Below are 22,388 nucleotides of genomic sequence, written 5' to 3'. Positions count from 1 at the left end.
TACAGCCTCTTTTTTTCCCTTAAAAAAAAAAAGTTGCAATGAGCATCTTTTGCATATACATTTGCACGTATCCCTAAGATATGTTCCCAAGAGCATAGTTTTTTAAAGTTTTTTATTTTGAGAGAGAGAGAAATCACACATGTGTGCATGGGGGAGGGGTAGAGAGAGGGGGAGAGAATCCCAAGCAGGCTCTGCACTGTTGGCGCAAAGCCCAATGCAGGGCTTGATCCCACGAACCATGAGATCATGACCTGAGCCAAAATCAAGAGTCAAACGCTAAACCGACTGAGCCACCCAGGCATCCCCTGGCTATCAAACATTTTAATCTGAGCCACCTGTAAAATCAAAAATTACTTTTAAGGAGTTGGCGGGAGGGGTAGTTTCCTTTTTCACTGAAAAATTCCTATGTGTGATCAATTTTCTCATAGCACAAAAAAGTCTCTTGACCCACTCTAGCCCTCCAAGCAAGTTAAGAGTGTTCATAATCTCTAAAACACCTCTCTGCACATCTAAACATGTCAACAAGTGTACACCACCCTTCCCTGTTAAAAAAAAAAATACACACTATGGAGGGGTGCCTGGCTGCCTCGGTCAGTAGAGCATGCAACTCTTAATCTCAGGGTCATGAGTTCACGCCCCATATTAGGCACAGAGCTCACAAATAACTAAATACTGTATGCGATTTACAACAGCGTTTAAAATAAAAAAAAAAAACCACACTATGGAAGCATCATATCACACTTTGCTTATCCACTTAATCTACCTTGCAGATAAATTCACTTCAGTGATACAGTGAACTAACTCAATTCTCTTTTCACAGCTCTACTTCATTCCATCCTAAAGAGCAACTATGATTTAGCCAGTCTCTTATTAAGGAAGTCTACTTGGTTCCTGTTTTCTACAGTTACAAATGCTGTAGGAATATTCCAGAACAAATTTATCTTTGTACGTATGGGAAGTATTACCAGTGAGATATAATCTTAGAACTGGCCACCCTGGGATGTGCTTTCACATCTTCAGATGTTGAATTACCCACGAGGTGTATTATCAGGATTACTTAATTCTTCATCTCTTCAGTTCTGAATGAGGGAGAGCACCTACCACAGGATTAGATGCCCGCTAGGAAATGTCCTTTTCCATTCTTTACCCATTTTCTATTGAGCCACTAATACCATTCTAGTCAATTACGATGAATTTTACATAGAACTAGCTTGTTGTCATCCACACTGCAAATATTCTATCCCAGCTTATTCTCATTGTATGTAAGGCAATTTTTTTTAGTAACCTGTACAACCAACGTGGGGCTGAAACTCATGACTCAGATCAGCAGTCACATGCTCTTCCAAGTGAGCAGGCCAGGCACCCCACATATGGGTATTTTTGATACACTAAATTTTTACGTTTTTACACAAATGCACACATCTTTCTCTTATAGCTTCTAGATTTTATAGCACCGAGATGACAAAACAAAATCCATTTTGGGGGGATCCACCTGGGATGTACTGGTTGGTACAGAGTTTACTGTTTGTTAAAAACAAATCCAGTGTCTCCATACTGGCGGAACACACCTCCTTCAAAATACACTACATGACTACGTGTTTCAGCCTGTTTCCAGTTCTTCTACTAATCTATTTCGTAGTTGTAAATTCATCAGGTCATTTAAAAAAATGCATGGACATTCTGATCTAGCAGAAATGCTGAGACTTATGATCCAGAAAACATTGCTGAAACTGAGATTTCAAACAGACACTGGTGTACATACCAGTTTCTGAAACCTGACATCCCAAGATAATGGCCTCTTCACATAAGCATTTGCAGTTTACTGAAGAATGAAACTCACAATACAGAAAAATTCCCTTTCTGAGCCTCTTCTGTTAGGGGAGCTGTTGCTAAAGGCATTTTTATTTTTAGTTAATTCCAAGATTCAACACTGAGAACACGCTGTGGCTAAAGAATGAATCCGAAAAAGAATTGTTAATTTTCATCACTTTAAAAGCTACTGGATTAAATAGAATTTACTCAAGTTATAATACATCCTTCAAAATGGCCTTTGGTGAGGAGGAAATGCCTTTCCTTGGGTTTTGTTTTTCCCTGACTCCCTCACACCAAGTTCTGTCCCTTCCCAGTCTTCACTCAGAAACCATTCTGAATGGCATCAACGCCACCCCACCCTTTAGTTATTTAGAGACAGACAGTGTATGAGTGGGACAGCGGCAAAGATAAAGGGAGGCGCCAGTGCAAAGCCCAAAGCAGGGCTCAAACTCACAAAACTGTGAGATCATGACCCGAGCCGAAACCAAGAGTTGGCTGCTCAACCGACTGAGCCCCTCAGAGGCCCCTACATCAAACCCCTTCACTGACCTCTAGTCATCCTAGCGATGGATGATTAGAGAGAAGAAAAAACTTAAATAGAGTGACTCTAAATCCTGCATTCTCAATGGAGAAAGGGGTGAAAACGGCTTAAAGGATGAAAAAAAATCTTAGATATCACAATGGTTTGTGGCCTGGAAATGACCACAGCACGTAAGCTAATATGCAGGGTATCTATGGTAACAAAATTTCATGGAGGGGCAAGGGACAGACAAATTAGGAATAAAGGTCTAAAAGGGCTCCTTTGGGAGGCAACATTTTTTTTTCAAGTTGCGAAGTTCCATTTTATTACCACTAAATTGCAAAAATTTAACACTAAAGGGGTATAAACTGGTATCATGGCTTCATCAACAACAGAGTAACAATAAAAACAACATACAGAAAAAGGATATTACAGAACTATCCTGCAAGGATCAACACATGCATCCCCTACAAGCCAGCAATTTCCTTCCTCGGAATAGACCCTAGATAAATCCTAATACGTGTGCACCAAAAAGATATTCAAGAACATTCATGATACTGTTTGTAACAGCAAAAAAAAACCTAGAATCAACCTGTCTGTGAATAATGAATGGAGTTTGGGGAATAGTCAAGCAGCAATGAAAATAAACCATATCCAACAAAATGGGTAAAAAGAGACATACTGAATGAAAAAATAAGATTACCAAGTATGTATATTATGAAACAATTTTTCTAAAGCTTAAAAACAGGCAAAAATATAATGTTCAAAGAATCATAATAATACGTAATAAAAAACACCTTGAAAAGGAAAGGATACGTATGAAACGCACAACAGTGTCGGGGTGGCAGACATACAGGTAGAGACCAAATGATACTGGCCATGTTCTAACTCTAAGGGAGAGTGGTGGCATAGTAAGTATCTCTTCGATTATTTTGCTTCATAACTTACAAATCTCACGTTATTCTCATTAGTTGATATTTGGCTCTTCACAGTAGGGATGAATTAACACAAAAAAAAACTTACATCTAGTTCAAAAAACAGGTCCCTTTCTTTACTTGCAATCTCATAGTCTGCTCGGAGGGCCAAGTCGTGGATTTTGGTACATTCTCCTAAATCCATGCGCTGTAAGAAAGAAACAAAAATTTACACATGAGCATCTACTCATTGTAGAAAGCACATGACCTGGTGTTTCAACTGTCACCAAAACAAACAATACCTCTTTGAATACTAAACTAGAATAAATAAATTAAGAAACCATACGTAGCCAAGAAGCCTTACTTTTCTTTCACCACGATTATGTGACACTTGTATGCATTTAAGTGCGAAGGTTTCTATCTCTTTCAAAGCCAGAAACAGAGTAACAATGAAAACCACATTAATTAGCTTTTGCTAGTTTTATTTTTGCATCAGTCATAGAAGAAACGTCTATTCAGTGAATATCAGCATGGGGGAGGGGAAGGTGGCAAGGAAAAGGCCAGAAAACAAGATGCCATCAATACAAATTTCTAGGCATTCCTTCCTATAATCCTCACTACTCAAGATGATCAATGCTTCGGGTGCAGAGATAAGGAAAAAGAAAGAGCAGATAGCAATCAGGTTTTGGCAATTCTAACAGAACCTAACGCTTAGTTTTGTGTAGCTCTTTGTATACCAGAAGGCATAAAGCAGAATAGGCCAATTCAGAGCCAAAAGAATCCTCCAAACATTCTCCTAACCTAGTAAATGACCCTTGACATAACTGGGGACATAGATTGCGCCACAAAAGGCTCTTTTACTAAAACAAATGATTTGTGTTACCGGTAACATTAGCCTGACGTGACATGCTATCATGTGTTGTACACATATGTAAAACAAACAACAGGGCACACTCCTTAACTAAATTCGGAGTGTGGGACTCTGTGATGGCACCCTCCACCTCTGGCCATCACGAGAGCACAAGGAAAGTTTGTATGCTGAGGATCATGCTATCAAGTCAGACAGGGCAAGTTAACAAAAGCCAATACCACAATGAGGAGACATCTCTGAAATCCAAGCACTTGGGACAAAAGCACAGGTATACATAACTTGCAAACAAAGAATGATGGGAGTCCAGGACCTCCTGTAAGCTCAAACTACAACTATGTCCAAAATGAGCTCAAAACCTTCGTGGATTATAAAGTCCTTAACATCTTAGGCAAATTAGGGAGTCTCGCGGTACCTAACTCTTGAACCGCAGTCTCACAGAAGGTGCGTGCCATGCTCACTAACGAAACGTCCTTTAGAATCACCAGTGAGAACCAACAGTGGGCTCCCTGGTGTAGAGCTTATCTTCATTTGATCTTCATTTTGATCATCTTCTGCATTTAAATGCTGATGACCTTTTTTCTCCTTAATTGTTATTATCGTGAAGTCATATGTAGCTCACGTATGTTGGTTCACAGGGGCATCTAGAGGCAGGGCAATAGTAGTTCTAGAAGCCAAAGTTGCAAATAGAATCGCTGTCCCTGTACTGCAGACAACTTTTGCTTCATTCACTCTTACGTATCAATACAATTTTTTAAAATATAGTCTCCACAAGAGAAAGGTAAGCACTATAGCTGCAAAATAACTGGCAAACACCAGGAATACTTAAAAGCTAATGCAAGTTCTGTATCTCAAAGAAAACCTACCATCAGAGGAAACACTAAAACCTGAAGTACTAAGCCTTCAGTACATGTAATGTAATAATTTCAGGAATAGAATTTACTCATTCTACTTATGTAGAACACCCAGTGCTCATCCCAATAAGTGCCCTCCTTAATGCACATTGGCCATTTCGCCCATCCCCCCAACCAACACCCCAGGCAGCAACCCAGTTTGTTCTCTGTATTTAAGAGTCTCTTATGGTTTGTCTCCCTCTCTGTTTTAATCTTTTTTAAAAATTTTTTTAATGTTTATTTATTTTTGAGAGAGAGAGAGAGAGAGAGAGAGACACAGAGTGTGAGCAAGGGAAGGGCACAGAGAGGGAGGGAGACACAGAATCCGAAGCAGGCTCCAAAGCAGAATCCAAAGCTGTCAGCACAGAGCCCGATGCCAGGCTCGAACCCACGAGCTCTGAGATCATGACCAGAGCCGAAGTCAAACACCCAACCGACTGAGCCACCCAGGCGCCCCCTCTCTGTTTTTATCTTATTTTTGTTTCCCCTCTCCTATGTTCATCTGTTTTCTTTCCTCAATTACACATAGGAACGAAACCATACAGTATTTGTCTCTGACTTATTTCGCTTAGCATAATACACTCTGGTTCCATCCACATTGTTGCAAATGGCAAGATCTCATTCTTTTTGATCATCCGATGACATTCCGTTGTATGTATACCACAGCTTCCTTAACCATTCATCAGTAGATGGACACTTCGGCTCTTTCCATATTTTGGCTATCGTCATTAGTGCCGCTATAAACATTGGGGTGCATGTGCCCCTTCGAATAAGCATTTTTGTATCCTTTGGATAAATACCTAGCAGTGCAATTGCTGGGTCATAGGATTAAGTACTAAGCATCTTAAGTACAAATCAACCTCCATTCTAAAAATTTAAATTGTCACGGGATGCCTGGGTGGCTCAGTTGGTTAAGCCTCTGACTTCCGCTCAGATCACAATCTCACGGTTCATGAGTTTGAACCCCGCAATGGGCTCTGCATGAACAGTGCAGAGCCTACTTGGGATTCTCTCTTCCTTTCTCTCTCTCTCAAAAGATAAAAAATAATTTAAGAAAACAAAAATTTTAATTGTCAGGAAAATTTTGACATTTGTGAACCACGCAGGAAGCAATTCACTGCTGTCTTCCTTTGGGTGAGAACTCTCAGGCAGCCACTGCTAATGCAAGCAGTGGACAGGGCTGGGTTCCATGGTTACTCCCTGTCTATATATTTTCAGCTTGGCCAAGGAGGGAACAAAGTACTGGCTAATTTCCCTGGCAGCTGAACACCAAGCAGAGCTGCAATGTCACATTAGGCCCTTCCAGAAGATTTCAAATGGCTGTTAAATCCAGCTTGTCAGATGTTTTTTACTGAACAAATATCTGTGTTCGCTACCTCCTAGTGGTCTCACACTGGGCAGGGAACTAAACACACAGGGCAGGGAACTAAAGGCTCTTTCCAGAACATGTGGAAAACAAGTTCCTCCACTGAGGCAAGTTACACTACCTTCTATCCAGTTATCTTACTCTCCCAAACTTAACAACCAATACTGTATTTTCCCATTAAGCTGTTTTTTTCAAGTTTATTTATTTATTTTGAGGTGCCTGGGTGGCTCAGTCAATTAAGCGTCAACTCTTGGTTTTCACTCAGGTCATAATCTCACGGTTTCATGGGGTCGAGCCCTGCGTTGGGCTCTGCGCTGGTGGCATGGAGCCTGCTTGGGATTCTCCCTCTCCGCCCCTCCCCCATTTGCACTGTCTCAACCTCTCTCAAAATAAATAAACTTAAAAATTGGAGGGATTGCTCTTGCTGCTTGGGATTGGAACAGAGGGAGAGGGGAAAATTTATTTATTTTGAGAAAGAGAGCACGAGCAAGCACACGCACACACTAGAGGGAGAGAGGGAAAAAGAGAATCCCAAGCAGGCTCCATACTGTCAGCACCGAGCCTGATGCGGGGTTTGAACTCATGAACTGTGAGATCATGACCTGAGCTGAGATCGAGGCAGACACTTAACTGACTGAGCCACCCAAGGGCCCAATAGCCTTAACAAAACTGTAACATCCATTCCACCTTGCCTCAGGCCTACTAATGACAGGAGATGGTTCTGAGCAACAACTTGGGCCTGGAGCAGCCCATGGAAGACTGAAGGTTATAACCACCTTCATTCAGCCACTCTAATTTTTTTTTTTACATGTTTTATTTTTGAGAGGGAGAGGATATGAGCGGAGAAAGGGCAAAGAGACAGAATCCCAAGCAGGCTTGGGAACTGTGAGATAAAGACCTGAACCAGAGTCGGATGCTTAACTGACTGAGCCACCCAGGCACCTGTAGCCACTATATTTTAAATAATCACATTCATTCCATTATAATTTTTTTTTCAACGTTTATTTATTTTTGGGACAGAGAGAGACAGAGCATGAACGGGGGAGGGGCAGAGAGAGAGGGAGACACAGAATGTGAAACAGGCTCCAGGCTCTGAGCCATCAGCCCAGAGCCCGATGCGGGGCTCGAACTCACGGACCGCGAGATCGTGACCTGGCTGAAGTCGGACGCTTAACCGACTGCGCCACCCAGGCGCCCCTCGTTCCGTTATAATTTGACACAAAACACAAACTCCTCAGAAGACCCATCATTCACCTCTACCCCTCACTTTCCACTCCGATACAGTCCACACCAGTGAGGCCCAACCTTTACAACCACTTTCATCCGATTTTCCAACCCTCATCCTAGTCGTCCCTCAGCAGCCCCTGACATTTGTTTATTTGCATTTTCACAGTACCATGGATTCTCCTGGGTTTTCTCCTCCTCCTCGGTCTGCTGCTTCTTAGACTCCCCTTACAGAGCCGCCCTTGGCCAACTCCACCCAGGAGTGATCCTGCTCATTCCATGCCTTCTCATAACTCATCTGATTCGACAGTCTCTGCCTGCCTCTCCCCCTCACTCCCACCTCAGACACACCAGCACCATTCCCACTGTCCTTCAGTTCCAACTTCCACCCAGAGCATTATAACCCCCAACTGTGCAGGTGTTCCTTCTCACCATTCAATGTCCTGAGAAGCCTTTCTTATCACTCTACCTAAAACCGTCCATTATCCATTTAATGTCTGTCCTCTTCCTCCACTGGAATAAAGACTCTGTCTTACTGGTACCATTTCCCCAGTGCCTGGCACACAGCTGGTGTCCAATAACAACCTGGTGAGTTGATCTGTACCTACCACAATAAGCACTTGTAAGAAACGCACTCATTCTCACTACTTTTCTCACTGGCATTCAGGAACAATGCTACCCAGGGATCTGACCTCCCTGCTCGAAGTACTGAAATGCGTTACTCATGCACATCCATCCCCCTCTGCTCCTTCTGGCCTCTCCCACTAAGATCAGTCAACAACTCCAGGTTGTGATGCCCCCCGCCCAACAGGATTTTCCTTCAGCTGAACGACTTTTAACTACTGGAAACCATTAATCTACACCGACGGTACCCAAAACAATTAGCAGAAAAAAGTATCTCTACCCCGGTCAAACTACAGGTAAAACCTCAGATAACAAAAGCACAGGGTTTGACATTCATTTCTTCTCTGTTCTCTGAAGAGTGAGCTTGAGAATTTAATACATGAGTGGTTTTCCACAGGCTGCTCCCCCCACAAGTGTAATAACAAAAGTAATCATGAAGAAAATGTTCCCTAGTGGATGCACATTTGACCCTTAAAATGAAAAAATAATATAAAATGAGTACAGTTTTTATATTCCATAAAGTAGCTATGCAATCTAAAAATGGTGGTCGTCGGGGCGCCTGGGTGGCTCAGTCGGTTAAGCATCTGACTTCAGCCCAGGTCATGACCTCACAGTCTGTGAGTTCAAGCCCCGCGTCGGGCTCCGCACTGACAGCTCGGGAGCCTGGAGCCTGCTTCCGATTCTGTGTCTCCCTCTCTCCCCGCCCCTCCCATGCTCACACTCTGTCTCTGTCTCTCTCTCTCAAAAATAAACAAACATTAAAAAAAAATTGGAAAAAAATAATAGTAATAAAATAAAATAAATAAAAAATAAAAATGGTGGTCATCTTTATCGGACTCCTTTTCTGTAAGTAGCTGAATCACGACAGGTAATTCTCCACTCTTTAGTCTTTTTCGATCCTATCTGACTCTGAAGAAACATACATTCCGTAACACTAACATTTATTTGTTTGGGTTTCTCAAGTGAACATAAAACTTTAGGGTTTATATTCACTGGAGCATGTGCTGATTTCTTGAGAGGGTAGCATTACACAAGCCTAAAACTCATATTCAAACAAAACGCTAAAACCTCAGTGTTAAACCCAACTGATTTTTTAAAAATCTAAAAATTTGGGGGGTACCTGGGTGGCTCAGGGGGTTAAGTATCCTGCTCTTGATTTCAGCTCAGGTCATGATCTCAGTGGTTTGTGAGTTCAAGACCCACGTTGGGCTCTTTGCTAACATCACAGAGCCTGCTTGGGATTCTGTCTCTCTCCCTCTCTCTCTCTGCCCCTCCCCCACTTGCTATCTCTCAAAAACAAACAAACAAACAAACAAACAAACAAACAAACAAACAAAAAAACCACACACACACACACACACACACACACACACACACACACACACACACACACCTAAAAACTTGGGGAAGAAATGTACCTTGTTGTACCAAAAATTTACCAGATGTCTGATGTGAAAACAAACCAACCCAGAATTTTCAAAGCATAGGCTGACCTGAAGCATACTTTCAGGTTTGGCCAAATGACACTAGTCACAGTACTTAGTTACGAATATCTCCATATAAATGATTCTATGAAAATCTGCTAACTTACAAAATGAACTTTATAGCAATAACATATGTCTCATAACATCAAATGTCACCAAACTAATGCCACGAGTCTATCATTTGAAGGACAATAGATGATTTCTGCCTGGTAAAGGAAAAGAGAATTCAAGCTGTAAGCCCTTCACTGCCTGCACAGCCCTCATCTGAGTGTTTGATGATATTCTCCCAAACCCAAATACACCTACCGTCCCAGCCAGGATATCATGGGGGCAGCAGTCCAGAAGGTGACTCTTGCAGACACGGTCATCTGTAAACTTGACCCTCTGTCTGGTTTCGTCTCCTGAAATTCATTTGTGGTTTTAAATAAGACAATATTATCACGTTAAACACAAAAGCATATCTGGTACAACAATTCACCTGGATGATTGGCAGACTACCAAATACAATGAAAAGCTGATCTAGAGATAATTTACAACTGGAGCGGAATACAGATGTTTTTTGATGCTGAATGTATCATGAAGAATCACACTTAATGAGATCTGACTCCACCATTGTGCCAAAGAAGTCAAGGAATCTGAAGTAAGAGACTGAGCACCAAAAGGCCATTAACCCCGCACATACATGTGGGGAATGATACCAAAACCCATGCTACTCAGAGGGCCATGAATCACCACATATGACTTATAGCTGGTAGTTTCTCCACCAACAGAAGCTACATATTAGTCTTATCGTTTTGCTATGGACAAATGCATAGGCAGTATTTTGCCCAAAGTCACATGAAGGAGAAAGCTTTCAAACTCTACCACTGACTGATAAATAACCTAGACCTAGTCTTCCTATGCCCCGTCACCCCCACCCTTAAAAAAGAGAGTTGGCACCTGGGAGTCACTTTTAACGAGACAATACCGGAAAAAAAAAAAAAAAAAAAAAAGAACTAGGTTAGTCAATACACACTGTGAGTTCCAACACATACTGTACCCATCTGCATTCTTCAAGACCTCAGCTGCAGAATTTTATGCCCGCTGTTGAAAAGTTTTAAAGGAAAAGTTTTCTTGCCCAACCTGCAGTAAGGAAGTCAGGGGAATGATACATAAAAGTAAAGGCAAAGTGGAATGTGACAAATTTTAAAGCTAATCTGTGTATCCACAGAGCTGTGTAATACTAAAGGAGGAATATATTTTAGGATTTGCAAGCATCCAGGATTAATGTTGTGTCTTTTTATTGAAAATGTTTTCTTTCTAAACTACACTTTTAAAGTTATTTGTGAAAAAAAGCAAACACTTTTTTGTTATAACAGCTTAGAAATTGGTTGTGACTCACGGCTCGATGAACATGAGGCTTTTCTGCAACTCCCTTGCAGATTGATGTAGGCAGGCAAAGATACACTGAACCTTTATAAATAAAATAGAGGGGCCACAATTGTTCAGTTTGTATGAAATAAAAATATGGGAAGCAATTCAAAAGCAACTCAATATACAAAGAAAGCTAAAAGAGCACTTATTCACCTATGAGATAAAGTGCAAAGAATCTGCACAGCCCTGCGAATGTGTCCATGTGAACTTACAACTTCATTACTTCAGTAGAAAAGAAAACACAAACCACAGCAGGTATACACCTTTGCGAGGTGCCACCGCTTTCTCCTGAAGACAACCATCATGATCTTTCACTCCTCCCTACGACAATCATTGCAAGACCTACCTAACGACTGCCAAGCGCTGGCTAAACAGAGGCTCTCCTGTGTGACTAGGGGGAAAGGGGGCTGGAAAAGCACTCGGCAGGAACCCACGTTAGAAAAGCTCAATTCACAGCTCCCCTTGGTACAGAAGAGGAACGGCGGGGGTTTCAAGGCCCATCCGGCTCGCTCGGGTGTATGTAGCTTCTTCCCCGAGGAGCCTCGGAGGAGCTCCACCACCCGGCTGTCAGCGACCTGGAGCCCACGCTGGCGCCAGCCCTCCGCCGACTCCCCGGTTCGCGGCGCGGGGCCGCGGGAGCGGGAAGGAGTCGCGCGGCGCCGGCCAGGGAGAAAGTCGCAACGGCAAATGGGGAGGGGACCCATCGCCAGCAAGGGAGGGCCCGGCCGTGGCCGCCTCCCAGGCGAACCGGCTCAGACAAAGGCCCGGCGCCGGCGGTCGGCGCGCGGGGGAGGGAAGGGTGCCCGGCGCAGGCGCAGACGGTCGCGGCCCCCGCCTCAGGCCGCCCGGCGGCCTCGCCTCACTCCTGCCCAGCCCCTCGCCAGGCCTGTCGCCCGGACTCACCGTCCCGGGCCGTGCCCATGAGCTGGTCCAGCAGGGCCCGCATCTGCGCCTGGGCGGACATGATGGCCGGCGAGGGCGGCAGGGATGGCCGCGACGACTCCTCTCAGCGAACGGGCAGCGGCGGCGGCAGCGGCGACGAACGCTGGTCGCGTCGGCCTCGAGCCCACTTAGCTCCTTCCCGCCGCGGGGGACGCCGGGAGGAAGTGCGTCAGTGCCGGTGTTGAGCCTGCTGGGAAATGTAGTTTCTAAGGCGGGATAGGGAAGGAAACTCCGCCCTGTAAGAGACAGGTGGGAGGGGTCCGAACAAGTTGCCCAAAAGGGGAAGCCAAAAAAGTCCCCACCCTGATTTTATTCTAGGGCCCAAGACCTATATGTTCTACTGGGACTACACTGCAATAAAATAATGTGAATATGGACAATACAAAACGAAAAAATAAATCTTATGTGTTTTCTTGCTGGCGATGAAACCCTTTTACTCCCAGACTCCAGTTTTTCTCTACTGTGAAATGGGGATTCTAACGGTGCCTGTCCTATGACTTGTGAGAGTTAAGTCAAGCCTGGTATTAATGTTAGATTCTGTGGTTACAATTTTATGGCAGTCCATCTGTGAGGTCAGTCGGCCATCCACCAAGGCTATTCTATTCTAGCTCCAGCCACACCAGAGATTGGCCATGAGGTACTATTCCTTGAGTAGAACAGCCAGTCACATGAAGGTAGGTTGATTGCATTGGATCCTTTTTACTCTAGGCGGACAGTGATTCATCCCAATGGAACTGTCAACTTACACAGATACGTGTTTGTTTTTCCAGACAACAGTGCCTCTACACTGGCACACACATCCAAAAGCTTGCAGAATGCCTGATTCATCGACATGGGATCCTGCACAACACTGCCTCATATCAAGAAACATGTTTCATGGTAAAGCAGATCAGGTATTTATTTCTGTATAGCAAGCCACTTAAAAAACTTAGTGGTGTAAAAGAGATGATTTATTATTTCTCATCATTCTGTAGAATTCAGGCAGGGCTTAGCTGGGCCTAGGCTCTGCTACTCTAGGTGGTGTTGGCCAAATTCACAAAATTGCTTGTATGGAACTGGGCTAAGGTCCAAAGCTTCATTGATATGCCTGGTTCCTCTGTAATGCTCCACATGGCCTCTCTCTCTGTACAGAGATCACGTCACTCAAAAGTCTAGCACAAGCTGCTTTATAGTATGGCAGATGGGAAACAAAAAAGTGAACATGTAAAAATTGAAAAAACACTGCCTGTATAAAATGATAATAATAATATTAGTTTGTGGGATTTAGCAAAAGAGTAATAGGGGCGCCTGGCTGGCTCAGTCAGTGGAGCATGCAACTCTTGAACTTGCAGTTATGAATTCGAGCCCCACATCAGTGTAGGGATTACTTAAAAATAAAACCTTGGGGTGCCTGCATGGCTCAGCCCAGTAAGTGTCCCAACGCTTGATTTCAGCTTGGGTCGTGATCCAAGGGTCCTGGGATCGAGTCCCATGTCAGGCTCTGGGCTGAGCGGGAGCTTGCTTACGATTCTCTTTCGGGGCACCTGGGTGGCTCAGGTGGTTAGGCCTCCATCTCTTGATTTCAGCTCGTGTCATGACCTCACGGTTTGTGAGTTCAAGCCTCGTGCTGGTCTCTGTACTGGCAGCATGGAGCCTGCTTGAGATTCTCCCTCTTTCTCTGTCCCTCCCCCACTCACACTCTCTCTGTCTCTCCCAAAATATATACACTTAAAAAAAAAAAAAGATTCTTTCTCTAAAAAAATAAAAGTAACTAAATCTTTAAAAATAAATAAACTATTTAAAAAATGTTTTAGTTTATTTATTTTTGAGAGGGAGAGAAGAGAGAGCGCAAGCAGGGGAGGGGCAAAGAGAGAAGGAGACACAGAATCTGAAGCAGGCTCCACACAGAGCCTGATGGGGGGGGGGGGGGGCTTGAACCCAAGAACCAGGAGATTATGACCTGAGCCAAAGTCAGAAGCTTAACCAACTGAGCCACCCAGGTACCCCTCCAACTCTTGGCTTCGACTCGGGTCATGATCTCAGCGTTCGTGGGATCAAGGCCCCCAGTTCGGCTCTCTCTCTGCTTGGGATTCTCTCTCTCTGCCTCGCTCCCATGTATGCACACACTGTCTCTCTCTCTTTCTCTCTCTCTCTCTCTCTCTCTCTCTCTCTCTCTCTTTCTAAATAAATAAATAAACTTAAAAAAATTGTTTAAATTTAGATTTGGTTAAATATTCCTTGTAAAATTTCAAGGATAATCACTTTAAAAATATAAGTGGATTATAAAAATTGCAGGCAGGTAGATGGGAAAAAATGGAACAAGAACATTAACAAAGTTAATCAACCTGAAGCATGCAAGAGGTATTGAAAAGTGAGACAAATAAAAATTAAAAATGAGGGACGCCTGGGTGGCTCAGTCAGTTAAGTGCCCAATTTCAGCCCAGGTCATAATCTCACTGTTCCTGAGTGTGTGCCCGGCATTGGACTCTCTGCTGTCACCACAGAGCCTGCTTCACATCCTTTGTCTCCCTCTCTCTGCCCCTCCCCACCCCTGCAGGCACCATCTCTTGTCTCCCTTTCGAAAAGAAGAAAGAAAAAAATTAAAAATGAAATGGCTAGGGGTGTCTGGCTGGCTCCGTTGGTAGAGTATGGGAGTCTTGATCTCAGGGTTGTAAATTCAATCCCTATGTTGGATGTACAGATTACTTACGAATAAAATCTCAAAAAAATCTTCCTTAAAAAAGGTAATAAGGGCACCTGCGTGGCTCAGTTGGTTGAGTGCCCAACCGTTGACTTCGGCTTCGGTCATGATCCCAGGGTTTGGAATCAATCAATACCCTGTTGGGCTCAGTGCTGAGCATGAAGCCTGCTTGAGATTCTCTCTCTCCCCCTCTCCCTCTCTCTCCCCCTCAGCCCCTCTCTACCACTTGCTTTCTCCTTCTCTAAAATAATAATAATGATAATAATAACAATAATAAGGCTAAATGCAAATTGGCAGCCTGGATTAGATCCTTGAACAGAGAAGGGACAGTAGTGGGGTGCCTAGGCGGCTCAGTTGGCTAAGTGTTCAACTTCGGCTCAGGTCATGACCTTGTGGTTTGTGGGTTCAAGCCCATGTTAGGCTCTGTGCTGACAGCTCGGAGCCTGGAGCCTGCTTCAGATTCTGTGCCTCCCTCTCTATCTGCTCCCTCCCTGCTCATACCCTGCCTGTCTCTGCGAAAAATAAATAACCCCCAAAAAAACGGGGGGGGGGGACAGTAGTGGCAAAATTGGTGAAACTTAATAAAGTCTGTGATTTAGTTAATCATGAAGTACTAATATTAATTTCTTAGTTTTGACAAATGTACCATAGTTACGGAAGCTGTTAATCTTAGCGGAAACTGACTGAAAGGTATATAGGAACTCTTTTATTGTCTTTGCAAGTTTTCTGTCAAATTTTTCCAAAATATAAAGTTTATTTAAGAAGCAGTATGGTGGGGCACCTGAGTGGCTCACTTGGTTGTGTGTCCAGCTCTTGGTTTTGGCTCACATCATGATCTCACGGTTTTGCAATTTCAAGCCCCATGTAGGGCTCTGTGCTGAGAGTCTGCTTGGGATTCTCCCTCTCTTTCTGCCCTTCCCCCTCTCGAGGTCTGTCTCTCACAAAATAAATAAATAAAGTTAAAAAAAAGAAAAAGGCAACACAGTATAGGGTGTCTGGCTGGCTCAGTGAGTACAGCATGTGACTCTTGATCTCAGGGTCCCGAGTTCAAGCCCCTCAAGCCCCACATTGGGCTCGGATAAATGTAAATAAATAAATAAATAAACAAATAAATAAAAATAGGTAAATAAAAATAAGAAGTAGAGGGGCACCTGGATAGTACAGTTAACTGTCTGACTGTTGATCTCAGCTCAAGCCTTGATCATAAGTTCAAGCCCTATGTTGGGCTCTGTGCTGGGCGTAGAGCCCACTTATAAAATAAAAAATGCACAAACCTCGAGATCATGACCTGAGCAGAAGTTGGACTTTCAACCAAGTGAACCACTCAGGCATCCCTAAGCTTTCTTTTTTTTTTTTTTTTTTTGTTTATTTATTTATTTTGAAAGGAAAAGAGAGAGAGCACGCGCGCCCACACGTATGAGTGGGGGTAGGGCAGAGAGAGAGAGTCTCCAGAAGGCTCTGCAATATCAGATATCATGAGTCAGATGATTAACCAACTGAGCCACTCAGGCACCTCTAAAGGGAATACTTTCAATTCCTGCCTATTTTTGCTCCTGTAGGATTTTTTGGTAGTTATTTTAACAAGCTAGCAATGTTACCTCCTATTCTTTTTTTTTTTTTTTTTTTTTTTTTTTTGAGAAAGAGACAGAATGTGAGTCGGGAGGGATAGAGAGGGAGACACAGAATCCGAATCAGGCTCCAGGCTCTGAGCTGTCAGCACAGAGCCCCACACAGGGCTTGAACTTGTGAGCCAGGAGATCATGACCTGAGCCGAAGTCGGACGCTTAACTGGCTGATCCACCCAGGTGCCTGTTTCCTTCTATTCATAATCTCCTAAAACTTTTTACATCAATGTGCATTGAATTTTATTGACTGATTTTTCAGCATATCTTGAGATGGTTTTCTTTTTTTCCTTTAAGCTTTTAATGTAGTAAATGCCATGAACTTTCTAATGATAAATGGTCTTTATATTCCTGGAATAAAACAATTTGCTCATGGCTTGTTTACTTTGTGCATATTGCTAGATTCCATTTGCTGATACTGTTTGGGATGTTTGCCTCTGTGTTTATAATTGGATTATAATGTCACTGTATTTTACTAATCTCTTCTAGTTTTTGGTATCAAGGTTAAATTGACCTCAAATTTAATCTTTCCCTATTTTTTGGATGTTTGTATAACATTGGAATGATCTGTTTCTTTAAAAGTTTGGTACAATTCACCAGTAAAACTATGTGGGCCTGATGTATTCTTTGAGGAAGAAATTTAAAGTAAGATTTATTGTGGTGCCCGGATGGCTCAGTCGGTTGAGTGTCCGACTTTTGATTTCAGTTCAGGTCATGATCCCAGGGTCATGGGATTGAGCCTTCAGTCAAGGCTTGGCTCAGAGCCTGCTTAAGATTCTCTTTCTCTCCTTCTGCCCCTACTCCTGTGAGCATGCATATGCTTTCTCTCTCAAATAAAATAATCAATTAAAGTAAGATTTATGATGATCTTAAAGCTGGTGCATAAAAAATTAGCTTGGAGCGCCTGGGTGGCTCAGTCAGTTAAGCGTTGTACTTTTGATTTTGGTCAGGTCATCATCTCACGGTTCATGTGATCAAGGCCCGGGCCAGGCTCTGAGCTGGTACTTAAGAGCGTGCTTCGGATCCTCTCTCTCAAAATTAATAAACTTAAAAAAGTATTCCCTTTAAAACTAGAAACAACGATGCCCACAATTGCTTCTATTTCACAGTCAGCTCGGGAGAGCAAGAAAAAGAAATTAGAGACACAAGAATTGAGGAGGAAAAAACAAAATCGTCTTTTTTCAGACGATGGTTATGTTGATAGAGAACTCAAAAGAATCCACCAAAAGACGTTAAAAATGAATTTAACATGGTTGCTGGTTAAAAAAACAATGTATGGAGGGGCGCCTGGGTGGCGCAGTTGGTGAAGGTCCGACTTTGGCTCAGGCAATGACCTCACAATTCGTGAGTTCCAGCACTGTGTGGGGCTCTGCACGGACAGCTCAGAGCCTGGAACCTGCTTCAGGTTCTGTGTCTCCCTCTCCCTTTGCCCCTCCTCCACTTATGTGTACACACTCTCTCTCTCTCTCAAAAAGAAACATTTAAACATTTAAATAAACACTTAAGTAAATAAATACACAAACCAATGTATGGACCCAACGTGGGGTCTCCTGATCAGACGGGGCCACCACAAGTGGGGCATCCCAATAAGGTAGGGGCCGGTAGCACAGGCAGTGAAATAATTCACCCAAGGGGCCCCTGCGTGACTCTGTAGGTTAAGGGTCTGACTCTCGATCTCAGCTCGGGTCATGGTATCATGATCATGAGATGGAGCCCCGAGTCAGGCGCCACACTGGGCCTGGAGCCTGCTTGAGATTCTCTCTCTCCTTCTCCCTCTGCCCCTCGCACACGCCCTTTCTATGTCTCAAAAAAATAAAAAATTCACCCAAAGCAGAACAAAAGAGATAGAAGTTTATTGAATTTATTGAATACACCACAAGGGAGCAACAGGTGGGCAGCAGAGGAGAGACTGTCTTCAAGGGAGGTGGTGGAGGCCACAGGTGGAGTGAGAGTATGGGAATGTGTGGCATTTTCCCTTTTTGGGTAATCTTAGGAACTGTGCCTGGTTGTTATTGGTCAGTTAGGGCCTAAGGCAATTTCAAGGTGGGTTGCATTATTAACAAGACTGTTTGCATGGTCTGTTTGCAATCAACTTGGTGGTGGTCGCAGTGGGCCCTTTCACCTTGATCAAGTTTCCACTGCTCAAGCCTGTTGACTAAAAGCATCCTCTACAGAAAGGTATACACTATTTCCATGTGGCAACTACGATGAAAAACATTATTTTTTTAAAGACACCATTTTCTTCTTTTTTTTTTTAAGATTTTAAGTAATCACTACACCCAACATGAGGCTTGAACTCAAAACCCTGAAATCCAGAGTCCCATGCTCTACTTGTGACTGAGTCAGCCAAGTGCCCCTCAAGACACCATTTTCAATAGTACTGAGAACCACAAAATGCCTACGAGTAAATCTAACAAAAGATTCAAAAGACTTGTATGCTGGAAATAAAATGTCTTACGGGAAGGCATCACAGAGAGCTTAAATTAAGTGGATGGTCAGTCTGTGCTCTTGCTTAAAAATACAGTATCTAGGGGTGCTCGGGGTGGCTCGGTCGGTTGAGGATCCGACTTCGGCTCAGGTCATGATCTTGAGGTTCGTGAGTGTGAGCCCTACACTGGGCTCTGTGCTGACAGCATGGAGCCTGCTTTGGATCCTCTGTTCCCCTCTCTCTGTGCTTCCTCTGCTCGCACTCTCTGTCTCAAAAATAAATAAACATTAAAAAAACAAAACAAAACCCTGTGGGGTTATTTTGTTAAACTTGCCTGATTGTAAAATTTTCCTCAAGAATGGCTAAAGCTCATTAACGTAAGAAAAAGGTGGAGGTATCTGTCCAACTAAATATCACGAGTTATTATAAGGACACTGTAATTGAAATTGTATAACTGAGATTCTCTTTAGCACAAAGATGGAGAGAACACTAACAGAGTAAAGGTCCCAGAAAGAAGCTATGGGGAATCTCCCTCGAGTTCCCAGTGCTCCTGTAAAAAGCCCTGGTCTCCTTAGACCCTTCACCTACATGAGAATTGAGAATTCGATCTGCAAGCATTTACTTGTCCAGTTAATTACTCTGCTCCAGAAGTATAACTTCCTGTATCTCTCTGAGAGAGCCAAGTGGCTAAACCTTGGATTAGGTGCCCAGGTACTGGGGGGAACAGAGTGTTCTCTTTCCAGTTATTTACATTTCAAGGAATGAGAACCAGGAACTTGGAGACAGCTCCAGGTCCTAAAAGTCTGGACAAGAGACAGTAGGGCTCTCTGGCCCCTGGAGAAACTCATTTACATGGATTTACAAGCACTGGAGGAGGGAGGAGACCCCTTTCTAGAGGGGAGGAGGGCATCTACCTCTTCCCCTTAATAAAAGCAGAAAAGTTACTTTTCCTCGTCCCTCACCTATGTTGCAGGGCCACTCCTGTAAGAAAAAATTCCATTGGTTATCCTTGTATTTCCCTGGGGGGTAAGGCTTGGAAGGAGGAGGTGTGAGGGACTCAACATGCTTATTATTACAAGGGGGTAAATAGTAAGAAATCTTATCTGACCCAGAACACCTCCTGTGAGCATTAGGATGAAATTAATTAATAAAGACACTCGTGCATATCCAGATTTTTAAAAAATATGGCCGGTGCCTCTGCACATTGCTGGGGAAAAGAGAGACTAACTCAATAAATGTCACTAGAACTCCAAGTTATCCAAATGATGAAGAAAATGAAATTACCTCCTTACACCACACTAAATCTATTCTAAATCGAGTTTAAAACTTAAATGTTGGGGCGCCTGGGTGGCGCAGTCGGTTAAGCGTCCGACTTCAGCCAGGTCACGATCTCACGGTCCGTGAGTTCGAGCCCCGCGTCGGGCTCTGGGCTGATGGCTCAGAGCCTGGAGCCTGTTTCCGATTCTGTGTCTCCCTCTCTCTCTGCCCCTCCCCCGTTCATGCTCTGTCTCTCTCTGTCCCAAAAATAAATAAACGTTGAAAAAAATAAAAAAAATAAAAAAAATAAAACTTAAATGTTAAAATGAATACTTTAAAACCATTAGAAAAAACGGGGGAGACTTATTGGGGGTAGGGAAGGGCTCCTTAAACAAGGCACAAAAAGCACTAATCATAAAAGATTGACACATTTTTCTATATTAAAAAAATAGAAACTTGTGGCCACCAAAGGCACCATAAACACCAAGACGCCAACGGCGACATTCACCACGCGCATCAAGGCCGGAGGCTTCTTACCCTAAACCCAGCGCAACGACACCACAGAGGAAGCCGCACAAAAAGTGCAGCAACGGCAAGAGCAGGCGCTGCAGGGGAAACGTCGTGGCCAGCAGAACGTGTGCACGGATACCCAAACCCGACGAGGCAGAATAAAGCCACGGGAGGTCCCACCTCAAAGCCAGGGACCCACGAGGCCCGCGCGGCCGCGGCGCCCGACCCCCACGCGAGCCGGCTCCACGCGCGGCCGCAGGCCCACTCGACTCGGCTGGGCCGCGGCCATGACCCGTTGCTCCTCCACAGCGGCCCGCGGCAGGGTCGGAAGCCGGTCGGCACGCTTCCGCCTCCGCTCCGGCCGGCCGGAAGTGACGTCCGGGGGCGGGACTGAGGCGTGCGCCAGCAGGTGAGTGAGCGCGGCCTCGTCCTCCTCGCGCGTGCGCGCGGTGGGGCTCGCGCGGGGCCCCGCCTCTTCGCTCGCGATCTCACCTCTCCGCCTCGGCGATCGGGCCCCGAGAGACTGCAGCCCAGAGGGACCCTGCCCACGCTGTGGCCCGCCTCTCTCAGCATCGGGCCCACGCGTGTTCGTGCAGCGGTGTGGGTGGAAAGGCTGCCGCCGGAGCCAGCCAGCCCTCCAGTCCTCCCCCCCAGCGGGTCAGCAGGTCCGACTCCCGCAGCCCGGGCTTCAGTGGCCGTCAGCTCAAGCCCCAGTTTTCCCAAAGACAAGATTTGCTCCCAGTAAGAAACTGCCCGTCCCACGTTGGCGGCACAGTAAGTAAGCCAGCCTTTACTGTTTGCGTTACTGAGGGTGCTGCATCGGTTGCCTGAATATAATTAAAAATACGAAAACAGAATGGGCGTGAGAATTCTCTCACCAGAGTCAGAAATCCCCTAGGTCCTCTCATCAGGACCTGCCTGTTAGACCGGCAAAGTAACCCAAAGCTCAGCTGACATCTGCCCTTGTATGGGGGAGATCACTCACCCAGACCCCGTCTGTCTTACTGAACAGAAGAAGCAAAGCACAGTTTGAAACGGAAAAGGGCACTGCGGCTGTGAAAGAGTTCCTTGCTGCCCTGTGAACCGACTGGCGGTGACAGTCTGACCTTGAGCACACTGATCGGGTATCAGAATAGGTCATTGCAATTACTTTCGGGTGCTGTTAGAAACCGTGTGATTTCAGCTAAGGAGCTTGTGTTATGCGCTCACCTCCACGCAGTGGCTGGCAGTGTCTTTTCGACGCCACCACCGGATTGCCCCACTTCCTTCATTGGAAGGATCTCACGGGGACCGTGCAGTTAGAGCAGCTTCTATTAACAAATACTGAGTGCCTGTTGGGTGCCCGGCATTGTTCTAGGTGCTGAGGGCGTAGCCCTCGACAAAACAGAATTCCTGCCCTCAATGAGCTCCATTTCTACGGAAGGATACAGATAATAAGCGAAATGTAGAGCATGCTAAAGACAAAATACAGAGCAGAGAAGGATGAAATGCAAATGCCCCGACTATCGAGTGGATGTTTGTGTGTTTTACCCGTTCTTTGGTCCTTTTTTGCACTGATTAGAACGCTTGTCCTGCCTGGTGTGGCAGTCAAAGGAAATAAAATCCGCCTTAGAGTTCGGGAAAAAGGCTGCTCTGTGCTATTTTCCGGACAAACTATAAAAATTATTTTGTGTAATAGTTACTTGTCCGAAATGCAGAGAGGTGTTCACCCTTAACTTACACTTAGGAGGCACCGTGAACTGTGCTGAATCACTTTAAAAATCTGTGCGGTTGGGGGCGCCTGGGTGGCGCAGTCGGTTAAGCGTCCGACTTCAGCCAGGTCACGATCTCG

At 44.5% G+C, this 22,388-nt stretch overlaps 2 protein-coding genes across 6 annotated transcripts in view; one reads left to right on the top strand and one right to left on the bottom strand.

The window, feature by feature from the left end:
• LUC7L (LUC7 like) overlaps window positions 1-20,770 on the bottom strand; it is a 45,739-nt gene extending 24,969 nt beyond the window's left edge. The window contains exons 1-4 of one of the 3 annotated variants that reach the window (XM_040459595.1): window positions 20,585-20,770; window positions 12,022-12,247; window positions 10,012-10,106; window positions 3,356-3,454 (exon numbers count right to left, since the gene is read on the bottom strand). In XM_040459595.1, coding sequence (XP_040315529.1) covers window positions 3,356-3,454; window positions 10,012-10,106; window positions 12,022-12,082 — 255 coding nt within the window. In that variant the 5' untranslated portion in view covers window positions 12,083-12,247; window positions 20,585-20,770. Of the gene's footprint in view, window positions 1-3,355; window positions 3,455-10,011; window positions 10,107-11,086; window positions 11,158-12,021; window positions 12,248-20,584 lie in introns of those variants that run through there. The other 2 variants (XM_040459594.1, XM_040459596.1) reach the window with 2 other exon arrangements.
• A 211-nt stretch (window positions 20,771-20,981) lies between these two features.
• Window positions 20,982-22,388, top strand: part of FAM234A (family with sequence similarity 234 member A) — a 16,584-nt gene continuing 15,177 nt past the window's right edge. The window contains exons 1-2 of one of the 3 annotated variants that reach the window (XM_040459580.1): window positions 20,982-21,331; window positions 21,570-21,681. The gene's annotated coding sequence lies outside the window, so the exon portion shown is untranslated. Of the gene's footprint in view, window positions 21,336-21,569; window positions 21,682-22,388 lie in introns of all 3 variants that reach the window. The other 2 variants (XM_040459579.1, XM_040459582.1) reach the window with 2 other exon arrangements.

This window comes from Herpailurus yagouaroundi, unplaced genomic scaffold (genome assembly GCF_014898765.1).
Source record: "Herpailurus yagouaroundi ecotype Mexico unplaced genomic scaffold, PumYag 222, whole genome shotgun sequence".
NCBI lineage: Eukaryota > Metazoa > Chordata > Mammalia > Carnivora > Felidae > Herpailurus > Herpailurus yagouaroundi.
This window is presented reverse-complemented; position numbering and strand designations above follow the sequence as displayed.